Below are 15,518 nucleotides of genomic sequence, written 5' to 3'. Positions count from 1 at the left end.
ACAAGGGTTTCGTTACAAACGGCATTTCTAGCTAATTAAGGGCTGCAGAGAAAATTCTCGATAACGGAGTCTTCCTCAGTTTGAAGTGGACAACGCAGCCCGAGTGCTTACTTCAGCACAAAATGCTGTTGTAACATCTCTATTAGGAGCCAGTAAAGGGGAATAAATATATACATTTCCAAATAGATTTAAAAAAAGAATAACGTGGCCTGCTGCCAGAACTACAAATCGTGGATTTTTATCTAAACCTTAAAACAAGATCTCACACAGTACATAATCATTTTAATATTTAGTTCCATTGTTTCACAGTCTAAACCCCACACATCTCTTATTTCCATGCTATCATTATGCATGGCTTCTAATCAGTCTTCTTGGATATTTCATTGAAGGCATCAGGCTTAAAATAAAAGGCAAGACTTTCCTAGGGACGTACTAGAGAGAAATGCAATCTCTCTCTTCAGCATTTGGGCTTTTTTTTTTTTTTCCCTCTGTTCATCCATTTTAAAAGCAAAGCCCAAAGTAGGTTAACACTGGAATAATTTAATTAATCACACTGCACAAAATACTGCAAGCATTCAGCCCCGCAGAAGTGGCATCACTCTTTTTTTTCCTCCTAGGACAGAAGGCATCAGCGTTACCTGCACGAAGCCCAGCCCCGGATAAATGGCAGCTTGCCACAGCAGGCTGTAAAACACAACTGCCTCTAGGATTGTGTATCAAACCCAGCTCCAACTCAAGTATTTTCGATACACAACCCTATTTATATAACCAGCATCCACATTCCTCCCCGACCCTTTCTTTTCGCCCTACAACGTCCTTTGAAAGACGATGCTCCGTCTCAATAGGTCACTCCTGCTGAAGTATTTTAAACAAACAATCCGATCTCTTAACTACAACATCAGAAAAGACGACCGAGAGAAGGGCTCTTTGACTACTTCCACATTTCCTTCCCTTAGGCGGTTTCGCGAATAATATTGGTGAAATCCTGACCCCATTGAAGTCGGTAGCAAAATTCCTACTGAATTTAACAGGGCCAGAATTTTACAACTTTTGTTCATGATTAAAATTCCTTTTTGCTGGACATTAAACCTTTTCAGATGAAGGCAAGGCACACTACTCAGCTATGCCCCCAAATATCTCACGTTTATCCATAAGGCACCATTATTAACTGTCCTCGTATGAAAGTAACCAGATAAGAAAACTCCTATTAGCATCCCCCATATGAGTTAATAGCCACAAATAACATTGCTTTATAAAAATAATAGGATTTATCCAAAACAAAGGTAGTGGAAAATAAAGGGCTCCAATATTACAGAAAAGATACCAACACAAAAAAGCCCATCGCCCACAGAAAGGGTGCAGCTGAGCGACAGATAAATTGTGATTGCTTTTCCCTTCCGACGGTGAGATAGAGCAAGCCGAGGGAAACCCCAGCCACAAACACCCAGCACAGCTCGCTGCCGTACGGCCGCGACAGTGCACTGGCAGCTCCAGCACTGCTCCAAGGAAAGGAGGTGGTGAGCAGCAGACCTGCAAACACCCATCTTCCTCTGCAGGTGCTTACAAATGATGCTTCGCCTTCCAGCAGGAAATATTTAACACTTCGTGGCAAAGCCGGAGAGCACGAACCCAGCGAGGGATCGTGAAAGGCAGTGAAATAGGGGTATTGATTTCCCAGAGACTCCCGCGCCGGTGTGAACCGCTAACTGCAGCCTGGAGGTGAGCACGCCTGCTCAAACCCCCGCGGTGCCAGGCACTGCCGCCACGTGTGAGAGCCCGGTCCGTTTGTTGACTGGCACGATTTAAGGACACTGATTAGGGATATGTATATAGTAATGTCCCCCTGTTATCCATCTATCCATCTATTACATATGATAAAAGGACCAGTGACAATAATAATAGTACAACTGACAGGTCTCACCATGAAATTAAATCTACTGTATTTTATCTCAGTTTCTAAATGGACATTTTAACAGTCCAATAACTGCGAGCAAATCTGCATCAATTTTAAGTGCCCGTCTCTGGCACAGGCTCGGCAGCCGGGCCCTCCTGTTGGAAAGATCACTGCTCGTGCTTCATCATTACGGCTTCAACTACTCCATATCAAAAGAGTCCCCTTCCTTTTTTAGTGTGTAAAAACTTAACATTTAATCTGTTTCTACTAGGGAACTGCGAGAAAGGATCCACAAAGGTCAGCGTTCCCCACTTAAAGAATTTGAATCGAGTTAAATTTCTTTAGGCTTTTCAGTGTAGGTAGCAACTAGGAATAAACACAGAAGAGGACGAGCAAAGGGGGGGGCTTTAACAGGCTTGACAAATGACACTGCGATTCACACCCACTGCTGGGCTGCCACTAATAAGCTACAGAGGAAGCAGCCAATCTCAGCTAATTACCAGATAAAATTGTATTGTAAGGACTCTAATTAGGAGATGCTTATGGAGGTGATCTAATGATTAAACGCTGCATCCAAGTGACCCCACCATCAATGTGCAGTGGTGCAAGATGTCACCGGAATATTTTGTAGAAACAGTAATTTTATTTCAAGGAGGGGAGGCAGTAATATTTGTAATAATGGCTATGAGGTAAACTAATTAAAAGACAGTTCCTAAAGGAAGACTGTGGCTTTGAGCAGCTGTGGCCGTTCCAAAACAAAGTGCCAAATCTCAACAGAGGAGCTGCAGTCAAGTGGAAAATTTCTGCCTGACCTCTGCTCTCGCTATTAATTTGCAGGAAAACTAATGACACATATACATATTCCCACAAAATTGTTCTAATTGCTAATTTGCCAAAGGAGCCCAGTTTCCAAATTAAACATGACTGCAGTCTGTGAGGAAAGAGAGAACAAAAAGCTGGAACGCAGCGAGTCTGCTGCGTTTCACCTCCAACGACCATTTGCGAGCCTGAACCAACAAGTTAATGAAACACGACCTTGTCGATCGCTAGCGAAGTTTTTCCTTTTTCCGTGTTTTATTTGATGACACTTTCCTCTTCCAGCCAGGGTCCGATCCCTGCCGGTGCTGTTACCAAAACACAAGCCAGGGTAAGGGAGGAGAGGGCTGTGCTCCCTCCACAGACCTTCGCTGCTGCTTTCTTTGTTGCATCTATAGCGCAAAGGCTGAAAAATCAGTTGTGAATTAGAGCAGAATAACAAATTATGAATGGTGTTGCTTTTGTTGCCATCTTGAATTATTAATCTGAATGGTAAACTATTAAATCTTAATATTGGCGTCAATTAGAAACGTGAAAGCGGCCGTGGATGATTGTGCAGGGCAAAGATCAGGGAGGGACCAGGCTGGGAGGGTTTCTTTTCCTGATGGAAACAGTTTCTCCCTGTTTGCATTTTCTATTTAAAAACAAGTTACTATGATTAGAAAAGTTGTTCGTGTTGGTATTTTGTACACAGCCTGTTTCCCACATACTGTAATTTTTGGATGAGGTATCATTGCTGTCAGATGGGAGGGAGCCCAAGTCACAGAGTTAGCACTTGAATGAGCAAGAACTCTTGCATGGCAATAAGGCACAATGTGGGGCACTCTCCAAGTACACCAGAGAGTACAGCCCTTGCACCAAACAGTTAAATGTTTTTTAATGTTTGTACTGGGGATGGTGGGAGGGAAGATTTCCTCCAGCCTTAGATAAAAAAAAAAAAAAATTCCCCAAAACAAGAAGAAGAAAATAAAACACAACAGAAACCCCACCAAAGCCCACAACAGTTTTAGGTGCTAAAATTCTGCAAATTCAATCGCTGAACATTGTTGGGTACTTTGTTCAGTTTTGGTTTTTGAGAACATTTCCTCACACTGTTTTAACTTAATCATAAATGCCGTAATTGTTTCAGTGTTCAGTATCCTGCTTAGGATTTTATTATTAACCTTCTCTTTCAAGAAATAGTCATGTCTTCCTACTAAAGGTGATGACTGAGTCATTTTCTTTTTTTTTCTTTAGATACAAACAAGGCAGAGAGGTAACCCTCTCCTTCACCCCATAAAACAGATTTCCAGTAAGTGGCTCTCCCACTAGGGCTAAGTCTCATTTCTTTTTGTGCAAACATGTCAATAGTGGCTGCACATAAAAAAAGCCCCTGAAACTCTTTTAAAAAGAAAAAAAAGATAAAAAAATTATATTTTTAAGTGTCACAGTGGGGCCATACCCACTGCTGCAGAGCAGTGACTCCACTGCGATGGATGCTGCTGCTATGGTCCCAACTGGGGCTGAGGATTTATCTGCACTAAGTTCCTGGGACTGAAACACTCTGAAGCAGAGACTCCTTTTCTTGACACCAAGGGTGGGAGAGAAAGCTAATGCTGGGCCTAAAACTTTGTTAAATGCTGTGTCTTCCTCTCTCGTTTCAGCCTGGACACATTAGTGTATTAGATGCAGAGCCTGGCAGGCAGCAATCACTTAGCAGGTGTTGTTATTGGCAGGAATACTAAGGAAACTGAAGCTGAGGAGTGAGACTTAATGAAAACCAGTATATAAAAACAGCTTTTGTTGTGCTTGAGAATCTCTCTTTATTGCTGCGTATCGTTATTTTTTCAAACTATAAAGTATGGCTACAGCAGCTAAAATGCTCAGTCATTACCTCAAGAGTTAAAAGACTATTTTTTTTTAATGCTTTGTTATTACAGTTGCTAAAAACAGTATTTCAAAACAATCATAACTGCTATGGTTAGGGTAAAAAAATACATTAAAAAAGGGATATCTAACATTGCATTTTATTTAAAGTGCCAAAAGTTTCTTTAAGTTTTCTGTCTATTTTTAAAAGATGGCTATAGCACCTAGTATGCAGAATTACTTGTTGGTTGATGCTTTTTCCTTTTCCTTCCCTTCCTATGAACTTCAACAGAAGTTAATCCCCCAAAGAAAGCACATTTCCATTTCAACCTATTATGCTGATCGCTAACATCAATGAAAATAGCATGTAGGGGAAGGTATCTTAATAGCAAAACCAGAATGATGATTCCTGAGAAATTGTAGTTCTGGCTTTTGTGTTGTGGTGTTTGGTTTTTGCTTTTTTGGTTTTTTGGGGGGGGTTTTACCTTGAAAAAAAAATTCACCTTAGAAAAGTATGTCACAGGATATTCCTTCACAGATAGCTTTGCTCTCACTTTATTCAGGCCCTTTAGTCTCACCAAAACAACACAATGAGCAGTAATAGGAACAACTTTGCCGCTCCAAGTGTTAAGTTGTGAGACACTTCCATTTTCTTTTAAAGTGCTGCACTGTTGGGCATTTTAATTATAAAGTCAGACATTTTTAAAGGTGGCACTGAGCGCTGCCCCAGCTCCTGATATGCTCTCCCTCCCCAGCAGCTCCCCCAGGAGCAGGGGAAGAGCTGCCCTTTGCAGTACACCAGACATCAACAGCGACCTCCCCGCATACGTGTCTATCTATCTGCCAACGATTTAGGCCATCCACCGCTACACTACGTAAGAACGTGCTTAAATCTCATCAGCTTTAATAGGACTAAAGAGCTTTATTGAACAGGTGTCTTGGTGGACTGGTGTAGTGAAATACATGGGCCACTCCACTGCCCTTCCCAAGGTCAAAATTACTGCAAGGAGCTAAAGCCACCCGAAGGTGGGCATGTGATGGATGGACATAGCTAGACTGGACAAGCAACCCTTCCCCAAAGCTGGGCGACTTTCAAATTGATGCACAACCGCCAAGAACCTGGCTGCGGTCCCACTGGGCCAAACTCGTCCAAAACCACCTGCTCAGCTACTGCCTGAAGCCCAAAAGGCAAAGACGGTACCAATGGTCAGTGTGGATTACAAATGGCACGTGGTTAACGCAGACGCTCAGTCACCAATTTTACCTGCCAGTAACAAAATAGTTTAAAAACAAGCATTAGGATCCTTTATGCAGAATAAAAACATTTCCTCAGTCATGAAAAGGCTGTAATTTTAAATCCCAATTCACTGCTATGTTTGGATTTGCAGCTGCTCTTTCCTTTAAAAATCACCAATGTACCATAATATATTAATTCCAACATACACCTTGCATTAGTTGTGTTGGCAAAAAGAAATTAATTACTGGATGTAAAGAATACTTTGCACTGCAATAATGGCCATCAGATCTTTTTACCAAAGTCCTATCCCACTGAGTTAAAAGGACTAGGGTCTAGCACAGTCTATGCAATGCCTGTGTATTTTTTTCACTAGGAAAGCACAATTTATGCAAAACACTATACTTCTACATTTTATAATTAATTTTCAAATGCTTCACCTATACATATTTTAATAATTTCCGATTTATCAGATGGTATCTATAATAAATTTTTCTATATTTCAATAAATGAAAAGAAGGCAGTTTCAATCCAACAACAGAGTGCCACACAATATAGGCCTGTCAGGCACAAATTTTTACTTCTAACATGTAAGTTAAAGGATAAGGAATTTATAATGCTGCCTGTGAACGAAACCACTTTTCATACACAAATGTGATCTTTTTTTTTCCAAAGGGTAATACAACAGTACATTTACATAAACTAATCCAAACAATCTATGTATTTGACAATGGCAAACCTCACACAGACTGCCTATTGTTGGTTTACATCTTGGAGTTCTTTATGTTGGCTTGTAACACTGCTCTAGCTGTCAAAGGTTTGACTTGGACTCTAAATAAATGGTTATAGAAGTGCTGTGCAGCGATATTGGACTTCTTTGCAAAAGAAAACCTGCTGTGTATGAATTCAAAAGCTATTAATTTTTCAGTCAAAAATATTCATGCCTATTTCTTTTAATAAAGAAACACTGTGCTGAGCAACTGAGAGATAATGTTGACTAGTGGTACAGAATTTTCAATAGAGCAGTTAAAAATAAATTTAGTAGGAGGTCCCCAACAAAGCTATAATTTTCCAGAATGTAAAACATTTTTAATACTAATCAAGACAGCCCTTTTCCCCCTGCGTTCACTTTTTTCTTTTTTTTTTTTTCTTCTTTTTTTTCCTTTTTTTTCCCCGCTGCTTTTCCCTGTTTATTAGCTGTTAACACTAATCTTCATGGCGACACCGCCTGGTATCTCCGTAGCCTACAACACCCGCGAAAGCTTCCTGCCCTCCGCGGCCGAGCATCGATCACGAGCTGCCTTGCCAAACGCTGCTCGCCTTCTTATGATTTCCTCCCTTTAGTTTTTAATCCTTCCTCCTGAGGGGCACCGCTGTTATGAAAGGCCTCAAGGCAGAGTGCTTTGAGACTCCCAGATTATTCCGCTGTTTTAATTTTTAATCCAGTAAGAGCTATAGAAACCAAACCTCCTCCCCATTCTGTTGGGTCTACACACTTTGCCAACAATGCACTGAAGCATTTGCATTCAGGCTGAGATGGATGCGAGGAACTAGAAGAATGCTATTTTTATAGACACTGTGAGTAGTTTCTACTCTAGAGGGCTGGTATCCACCGGATCAAGCAATTTTAGGCATCTCCACAGCTTAAATGGAAGGGTTTATACCTACCACTCAACTGTCTCCAAGAAGGCCCCGAAATTTCCCGTTGACTTTGACATCTGCTCCAGTATTGCTGAATAGCCTGCAATTTTCTGTCTAGTAGCCTCCCTATGCACTTCTGCAGCCATTTATTTCCAACTACATGGAAACTGAGAAATCCTTTTCTAGTAAAAATGGGTGCGCGAAGTGTTTAATGATTTTATGTTCTCTATCTCTGTAATGTGTTCTGTTTCAGACATTAATTTTGTCTACCAACTGCATCTTGGCAGGCTACCATATTTGCTGGGTTAATAGTCTGACTCCTTTTTATTTCTATCACCATAAATCACACGTATATGGGTGTGTGTTTGCTTTATTTATAGAAAAAAAATCAGTCAAAACAGATAAACCAATACTTTGTCATTATGCTGCATCATTGCATATTGATTAAAATTGCTAGTACTAACTATAGATTGTCAACGCTCAATTAATTTTCACACAATGACTCAAAGCAAAATCAAATAAAGCCAGTGTACCTTTAAATCTTACAAATCTTAAAATCAAGAAGCAAAGCACTCTCTCCATTTTGAATAATCATTGGAAGCTCCGAGGAACATTTTCAGCGTTAAGAGGTTGGGAGAAAACAACAGCTGAAGAAGAGTCATTTTGGTCAGGGAATGAGATGGTGGATTTGCCTGGGGTTGGGGTTACCCAGGAGTTGCCACTTGCAAAGCCACTTGCTTCCCCCACACCCCCTTTTTTAGAGGGCAATCTGGGGCAGAGAAGGTTTCCCTTCTCAGTTTCAACAGTGTAAAACTTGATACTGGGTAACCCTGATTATCATCAAAACATGCAGCTACAGTCTCTTCTACTGTAAATGTCTGTCAGACAAGGAGAAAGCAAAATAAATATACTAAATATAATTTAATTACGTCTCCTTCTTAACAATTCCTAAGATTTCATGCAAGTCAGACTGATGCAAAGCGACTCACAGGCTAGCACGTGAGGCCAGAAAAAGGCCCAGTGCGTCAGCTTTAGAACAAAACTTCTTTCAAACTCCCTGAAGAGAGGGGGATGATGAAGCCCGGGTGCCCGTGGCGGTGCCTCCTGCAAAGCAGCACTTTGCATCTCCTCACCGTGACCGGCTCTGAAGCGGGCCACGCTTTGCATCATGCACTCCGGTGAGGAACAGGAAAGAGAGGTTTGTTGTGAGGTTTTGTTTTCTTTCAGTACAGTTTGGTACTTACGGGCTGAGGGGTGGCTTTTGGTTCAGTTGACTTCACATGCAGGTGTGTCATCATGGCTTGCAGGCGCTCTTTATCTTTTGCAAGCTGAAAAGGGGGGAGAAAAATATCCTCTGTTACTCATACGAATAAAACCCAGCCTCTGCTTATTCCTAATTAAACAGCTGGCACCAAGGCACGAGACAGAAGAGTTTTATTGCTGAGTAGTTTGGAAATTGTATATGGTCTATTCGTGAGGTAAAGCTAACACGTGGTGCTGGGTGTCACTATTTCCCAAAGCAAAATGCATTAGCCCTCGAGCGAGAAGAGCTAGACCTGCCGGCACCAAGAGCTTCACTCTAGCCCTGACAGCTAAAAGACAACAGTGAATCATGTTTATTAACCAGCCCCACTCCAGTTCAGGAGGCACAGCAGAAAGCAAGCGAGGCAGCAGCTCCAAGATGCATTTGCCTCCTTTCAGACCAGAAAACAAGAGGCACAAATGGAGCGTGGCTTTTACGTCACGTACAGGCTTTGCGGCATGTGCAGCGAGCGCAGAAGACAGCGGTGGTTAAACCACACGAGGCACCTCGGCGGGGCACGGCAGGCGGCCTCGGCTCTAGGAAGCACCTTGGTTTTACTTGAGAAGGTGGCACAGCCCCTCGGCGGGTCACCCTGGCCTGCTGGGCTGGGAACCTGAGCAGGAACACCCTGAGCAGGAGGCAGGAGCAGCAGTGTGAGTTGCCAGCATCCCTTCGGCGTACACTTGAGGGCAGCGGGGTGGGAAAGGCTAACAGCCTGGAACTGCCCCAGAGCACTCGTCTGAGGGCACAAAACGCCACAGCTCCAACGCTTTCACCCCTTCTCATCGGTCACATTGTGCCCAAGAGTTAAGGCAAAGCTCCTGCTCTGGATGTCTCTTGCATTTTTTGGTTGAGATCTGCACCAGGCCACAGCTGGTGTCTCAGGATCACACCATACGCATCCTTGGCCAGGACAGCTTCCCAATACGTTTCAACGCACTGGACAGACAATAAATCTCATTATTTTTGGAAACAAGAAATTTTTTGTATGTGCAAACAGGACTTTTTCCAGCTGCTCTTCAAAAAAACCCCAACAAACCAGTGGAAAGATATTAAGAAATAATAATAATGAAAAAGGGGTATTATTAACCTACATGCCCAACATAAAGGCTCCTGTTTCCAGCAGGACTTGGATCAGGTTCTTACAAATGACAATTTTGCCGAGCTGAGTTTTTGCTTTAGACAAGGCAGATTCCTGGTGCCAAGAGGAGAAACTGTGCTCGCATTCCAGCAAAACTTTAAACAACCTGCCCACCTTATCACCATCATCTGTTTGTAGCAGTAAAGTTGGGCTAAGTGTATATAAAAGGAGACTTGGTCATAAATCCTCATTCATAACCTTACAGTCAAGGTTGTCTTGCTCTTCGCAAGGCAAGGGGCTTCTGACCGTGCCAGAAAGGCATCGTGATGGGATAAAACTTGGCACACGGGTTTCCAAGACAGGAATTAAATAAAGGAAAAAATGGTGTCACCACTGTGTGCTCTGGAAGTGCAAAAGCAAAAAAAAAAAAAAAAAAAGCCAAATAAAAAATCCAACTTGAAAAAAGCTTTTCAAACGGCTGGTCTTTTCTTGGTCAAAAACCTCAATGGCAAGAGAGAAAACCTGACACCTACAGCAGATCTCCTGCAATCTGGACACCAGATCTGCGCTGGACTTCACAGGAGAGCCAAAGGGCAGTGACGGGCTCTTATCGTAGCGCTGCAGCAGAAACTTCTCCCTCTCAGAGTCCTCTGAGGACCTCTTCAGAGAAAGGAGAGGTCTCACCCCTCAGCCGCCATGCTTCACACAAAACAAATTAAAACAGAGAAATAGTTGTACTCCCAGCGCAGCTCTGTTGTGCAATCTCTTATTTGGAGCAGTCGCCGGGCCCACGGGCTGCTTGGCGGGGTCATCTGTGCATTAAATTTTGGTCTGCAGGCTACTTACTGCAGAAGAACAACATCTTCTAGCCAAAACAAATAGAAGGCAGGCACCTGAAAGCTTCCTGCCTGCACCAGTGCGGCGGCAGGAGGGAAAGGCACCCGGGCAGCACAAGGCACACCCTGCAGCGCTTCCTCCGGGCCCCCTCGGTGAAACGGAGCGGTGCACCTCCCTCTAAACGGCCAGGGTCCTTGTTTGTAGTGCTTTCACTCATCGTCTTAGCAATGCTTTTAACGCCATTTCTGGTGGATGGAGGTTATTAAAGATCCTCTCGACATTTCAGGCAGACACATGCTAGCATTTTGTCATAGTCTAGGAATTCAAACACTCACCCAGTTAGGCAGGAGTTTAAATTATGAAAAATAGAGGTCTCTCAGTTTCAAAGCACTGAAGAGAAGTAAAAAAATCCGAAGAATTTCTTTAAACTGTTTTTCCCTTAGGTCAGGAAGCAGTAGTGATATAAAACTAGAATGTCACTAGTAGCCCCTCCGGTCAGTCGGGTCATAAAAAAGAAGCCACGAGGGCTTGCTCGGCCACCGATGGGAGCAAATTCTCACTGGCGGCACTCACTGGAGTGCAGATGGTCCAGAAATGGGGATTACTAGTCAACATGCAGGAAAATGCTCTTGATCTACCGATAGTGTTCTTGGGCAAGGACTGTTCTGCCACATACAAAAGGATCTGCTCTGTATGGGTGGTCTGAGGACTATAATACAGTCCCATCTGAAGCCTCATTCTTTTTTCCTAGATCCATTTGGAAAGCTCTGCATGGTGGGAGTTTTCAGATGGCCACCCAGTTCTTCATGATAAGCCTGATTTTGTGAGGTTTCCCTCACCTCTGTGGGCTACAACCATAACGTAGGTGCCTAACTGTGGTTCAACACAAAACACATCCAGAGCAAGGTACATGCTTTGCAAACTTGGACACCAAGACACGTGCCTTGCCAAGGAGAGCTTAAATCCTAAAACTACACAGGTAAGGAAAGGCAGGAGAGGGAAGGCACAGAAAGCGCAGGCCAGAAGGGACTCAAGGTGAGGGGACAGCATGGGAGTCTGGCGACCAAGGAGCAAGAGAGAAGGCATTGGGCATGAATGATGGAGAAACTGCACAGGAGGAAAACCAGACAGAAAATAATGGCAAGGAGCAGGAATGTGAAAATGGAAACCCAGCAAAGGCATTCAACGGAAGCAACATGGCCACATCAACAGGAAGGGGAGATTGCTTCAGCAGCAGGATTTTGGACAGACCAAGGACAAAGGAGAAGTAAACCAGTCACAGGCAATGCAAGAGACAACCAAGACATAGCCTCTTCCCTCCCGTTATGTGCCTAGTTAGGCTGTGCACTAGAAGGGTTCAGGATCCACTTTTCAAGAGTGTCAATGGATGCTTTAGGAAAACAGGCCCAAGCAGTGTTTTCACTACACTGAAAATGGCCAGCTACCTTCATTTTCTCCCATTAGGAGATAATTTTTTTAAAGTTATCATAGTCTTGGTGCTGTCCCAAAATGTTTTTCCACTCAAAGGTGGTGCTGCAAAAAGGATGCTCTATTCCAGCTAAGAACTAGCTAAGGATAGGGATACGTTCCTGTGTTTGTGTCTTACCCAGCAGCCCAATTCTTGCTATTTATAATGGCAACAAATGATCATGTCAAGATGGTTTAAACGAAGTGAAAGTGAGAAGATCTCTACCTTGTCTGCGATATTTTAAGTATATTTGTGATGGAAATGCTGAGAACAAAGCTTTGAGATACTTCTGTAAAGGGGCATTTGCAATCAAACACAAAGCAGATCTGACCTGTTTTTTTCAAAAAGTTCATTTAAAAATTACTTTCTTTAAAAGATGTTACACTTATCTCTGTCTACGACACTGATAAAACTATTGTGCGTAAAATAAATAAGAGTATAAGAAAAAAAAGAAAGGCTTGCATTTGGGTCCATCACACAAAACCTGAAGTGCATCCCTCAGGTGGAATGAATTTGTTAAATACTACCTGTCTTGATGGGGCTGTACATGCATGAAATGGTGTGGCATTTAGATCTTGCCATGGTGTTGGACCCTCAACAGTGTGCGATACTTCTTAGCTCCACTGGAAGGCAAAGCTTCTTGTCAGTGCTGAGCACTGCAGGTCAAGTGGGAAAGGCTATAGGTCCCTCTTCGATGAAGCTCACAAACTCCGACAGTTGGCCACAGGGCTTGTTATCACCACTCTGTTGGTAACTCCACTGTGGGAGTATCAGGTCAATGGTCTTAAGTTAGTCCAACTGCCCCTGCTACAACACGTTGGGCACTGCAGACCACATCACTGAAAACCCTGCCATTGGGCCAGACTTTTGTTTTATTATGGTTCTGTGCAAAAACAGGTCATAGCCAGATGAACTAGGTACTGGAGGACAAATCCTCATACATGTTTAGGCAGGTTTTGTTTTTGTTGTTTTTTTTTTTTTAAAGTATCAGAGGACTGATACACAGCATGAAAGGAGAGGGAGAAGAGGGGAATTACAGGTACGTTTCAGAAGCAGGACCACCCTCCTCCACCACCTATCCTTGCTGGCTAATGCACAGATGGTCTCACTCTGTTATCAACATCCCTGTCTAAATGAAGCTTCCAGTTCATCCTATCTACTGTGCTAGTATGCTTGTTAAAAACAAATCCAGAACTTTTTGGCCCGCACACCACTTTGAAATTATGTTCTTGTCTTGGGGACCTTACACTGCCTTCCCATGCAATGACTCTAAGCTAAGAGGTATTCCCCAGCACTAAATGCATGTGAAGCTGTAACTGTTAGTCACTTATAACAATCAGTAGAATGCACCACTGATAAATCTTTCAAGAATATTGTCAAGGGCTTATGGAGAGGTGGTAACCAAGTATCGTCTCTGTCCTGTCCAACTGTTAACATAGGGCATCCTGCTGTAGTTCCAGGCACAGCCATTCCCTGTGACTGCAGGAGAGAAGGATTAATGCTTTTCAAGCTGACTGTAACTGAAGAATCTAGATTTACCTTCAGCCTGAATATTACTGCATCTTGGTAAAAGATTATCTCATATCTCAGTTTACCAGGAAGACTGCAGATTTTTTTTTTTTTTCTAATTCCCGAGAAACTTGTTAAAATAACAGACCATTTCTCATAACATTTTCTGCAAGACTCTGATATTTTATGACTGGTAGTTTGATTTTTATAAAACTTGTATTAAAATAGTTTATATTGCTTCAGCTAATAGTGAAAGAGTGTCATGACCAGCGTGTTCCTGAAAGTAAAATATAGGAAATATCTATGAAAGAAAAAGGGTAATTTGTAGATAAGAAGATAAAAGGCATTTTTTTAAATGCTTATCTTGAAAAGTAACAACAAGAAGTTTAAGTGTGTTTTTGCTGATTTTTCTCTCCAACTATTTGAAGCTATAAATGACTTAACTCAGTAAAATTCCAAATGTAATTATCTTCTGTACTTAGCCCAAGGCTTTCCATATATCTCTACACTGCTGTCTTGCATACAAAATAGGTTTTTCAATAGCTGGTAACTATATAATGTACAACATTGTTTTAATTTCCCCTTCTTTGCTAACCTCTTGCCTACACACAGACACACTGTCAAAGCCGCCCAGCCAGAGCAGCGAGGTGCAGGAGACAGAAAGGACTCAAAAGCATTTGGAAAGGCAGTTACACAAACAGGTTATACCTTTGCATCGCATTCAATATATTCCAGTTTACCCCCTTTTGGCACTTTTAAAAAAATTACTTGCTACAAATGGCAAAAAATAATAGTAGTAATAATAATACATGGAGAGTATTAGTATGTGAAAGACCACCAAACAAGCCAGGTCATGCAGCGTTTTGAAATAAACATCAACCATTTCCCCCATGTATCAACAACTCTAAATGAAGGGGACCATATTCCGCTCACCCCCCTCCACCCCCCCGGGTAAGTAGAAAAAGCATTAGATACATACTGATGGATTTCCAATCAGTCAGCCTGTTTAAGTTTCCTATTTCTTTTCAAGTTACGGTTTAGAAAAGAGGAAATGAAGCTGCAGTTTCTTTTGACGGTTTTTAAAACTACTACAAGAAGGTTTTGAAAGCTGGTTTTCAATCATAGGGGGAAAAGCAGAACTCATTTTTTATTGCTGTCGAGAATTGGATTTGATTAATACTGAGGTAATATTAAAATAAATTTTATTTTACCTGTAGCTCTAACTGCTGTACAACCTGCATTTGTACTCTACATTGGGCTGTACTTCTATCATCCAGCGCATGCTCACTGTTGAGATGTCTGTAACAATACACAGAAAATCATTAAGTGAAATGGATAAACAAAAAGGAAAAAAGTAGTTACCAGGATGAATAAGCAATCTGAATGTTATCCAGCAGATCTTCATCAATATCTGAGATTTTTAAGATTTTTTTTTTTTTTTTTTTCCCTCTGTCCTGCTTCGGCTTGTGCATCTTCCCATCACTCATTATATCTTAAGCACATTTTTTCAGAAGAAGGCTCATTTGTATATAAGAGAAATTTTGCAGAACAGTTGTTTTTCCTCCGTTACGTAAATGAAAGTGACATCAAGAAATTATAGTAAAATAATTTCATATATAATTTGGTATTACTTGACTGTAAGATGCTGGATATATCTAAATGGACACATGCAATACATGAATAATTAAATCCCGTAGAACCCTCATGTTTACATGATTAAAAATAAAATAAAATACATGATTGTGTAAAGAACAAAAAGCCACATAAAATTTGGTGTGTAAATATGTGCAAAATATGTACCAATAAAAGAGGGAAAAATACGGACAGTTACTGTAAAACAAATCTTCTTCATCCAAAAGAAACAAAAAGTCATCCAGAACACTAGAACAG

The 15,518-nt window shown here is 41.8% G+C and overlaps 1 protein-coding gene across 4 annotated transcripts in view; it reads right to left on the bottom strand.

Annotated features, from left to right (window-relative positions):
- The window catches only part of FOXP1 (forkhead box P1), a 342,200-nt gene that overhangs the window by 20,547 nt on the left and 306,135 nt on the right, over positions 1-15,518 (bottom strand). For all 4 annotated transcript variants that reach the window (XM_010570618.1, XM_010570610.1, XM_010570626.1 and 1 more), the window contains 2 exons: positions 14,840-14,927; positions 8,675-8,758 (listed from right to left, as the gene is read on the bottom strand). In XM_010570618.1, the coding sequence (XP_010568920.1) occupies positions 8,675-8,758; positions 14,840-14,927 (172 nt within the window). The remainder of the gene's footprint in view (positions 1-8,674; positions 8,759-14,839; positions 14,928-15,518) is intronic.

The sequence above is a fragment of the Haliaeetus leucocephalus genome, unplaced genomic scaffold (assembly GCF_000737465.1).
Source record: "Haliaeetus leucocephalus isolate CR32 unplaced genomic scaffold, Haliaeetus_leucocephalus-4.0 Scaffold2, whole genome shotgun sequence".
In the NCBI taxonomy this organism is placed as follows: domain Eukaryota; kingdom Metazoa; phylum Chordata; class Aves; order Accipitriformes; family Accipitridae; genus Haliaeetus; species Haliaeetus leucocephalus.
This window is presented reverse-complemented; position numbering and strand designations above follow the sequence as displayed.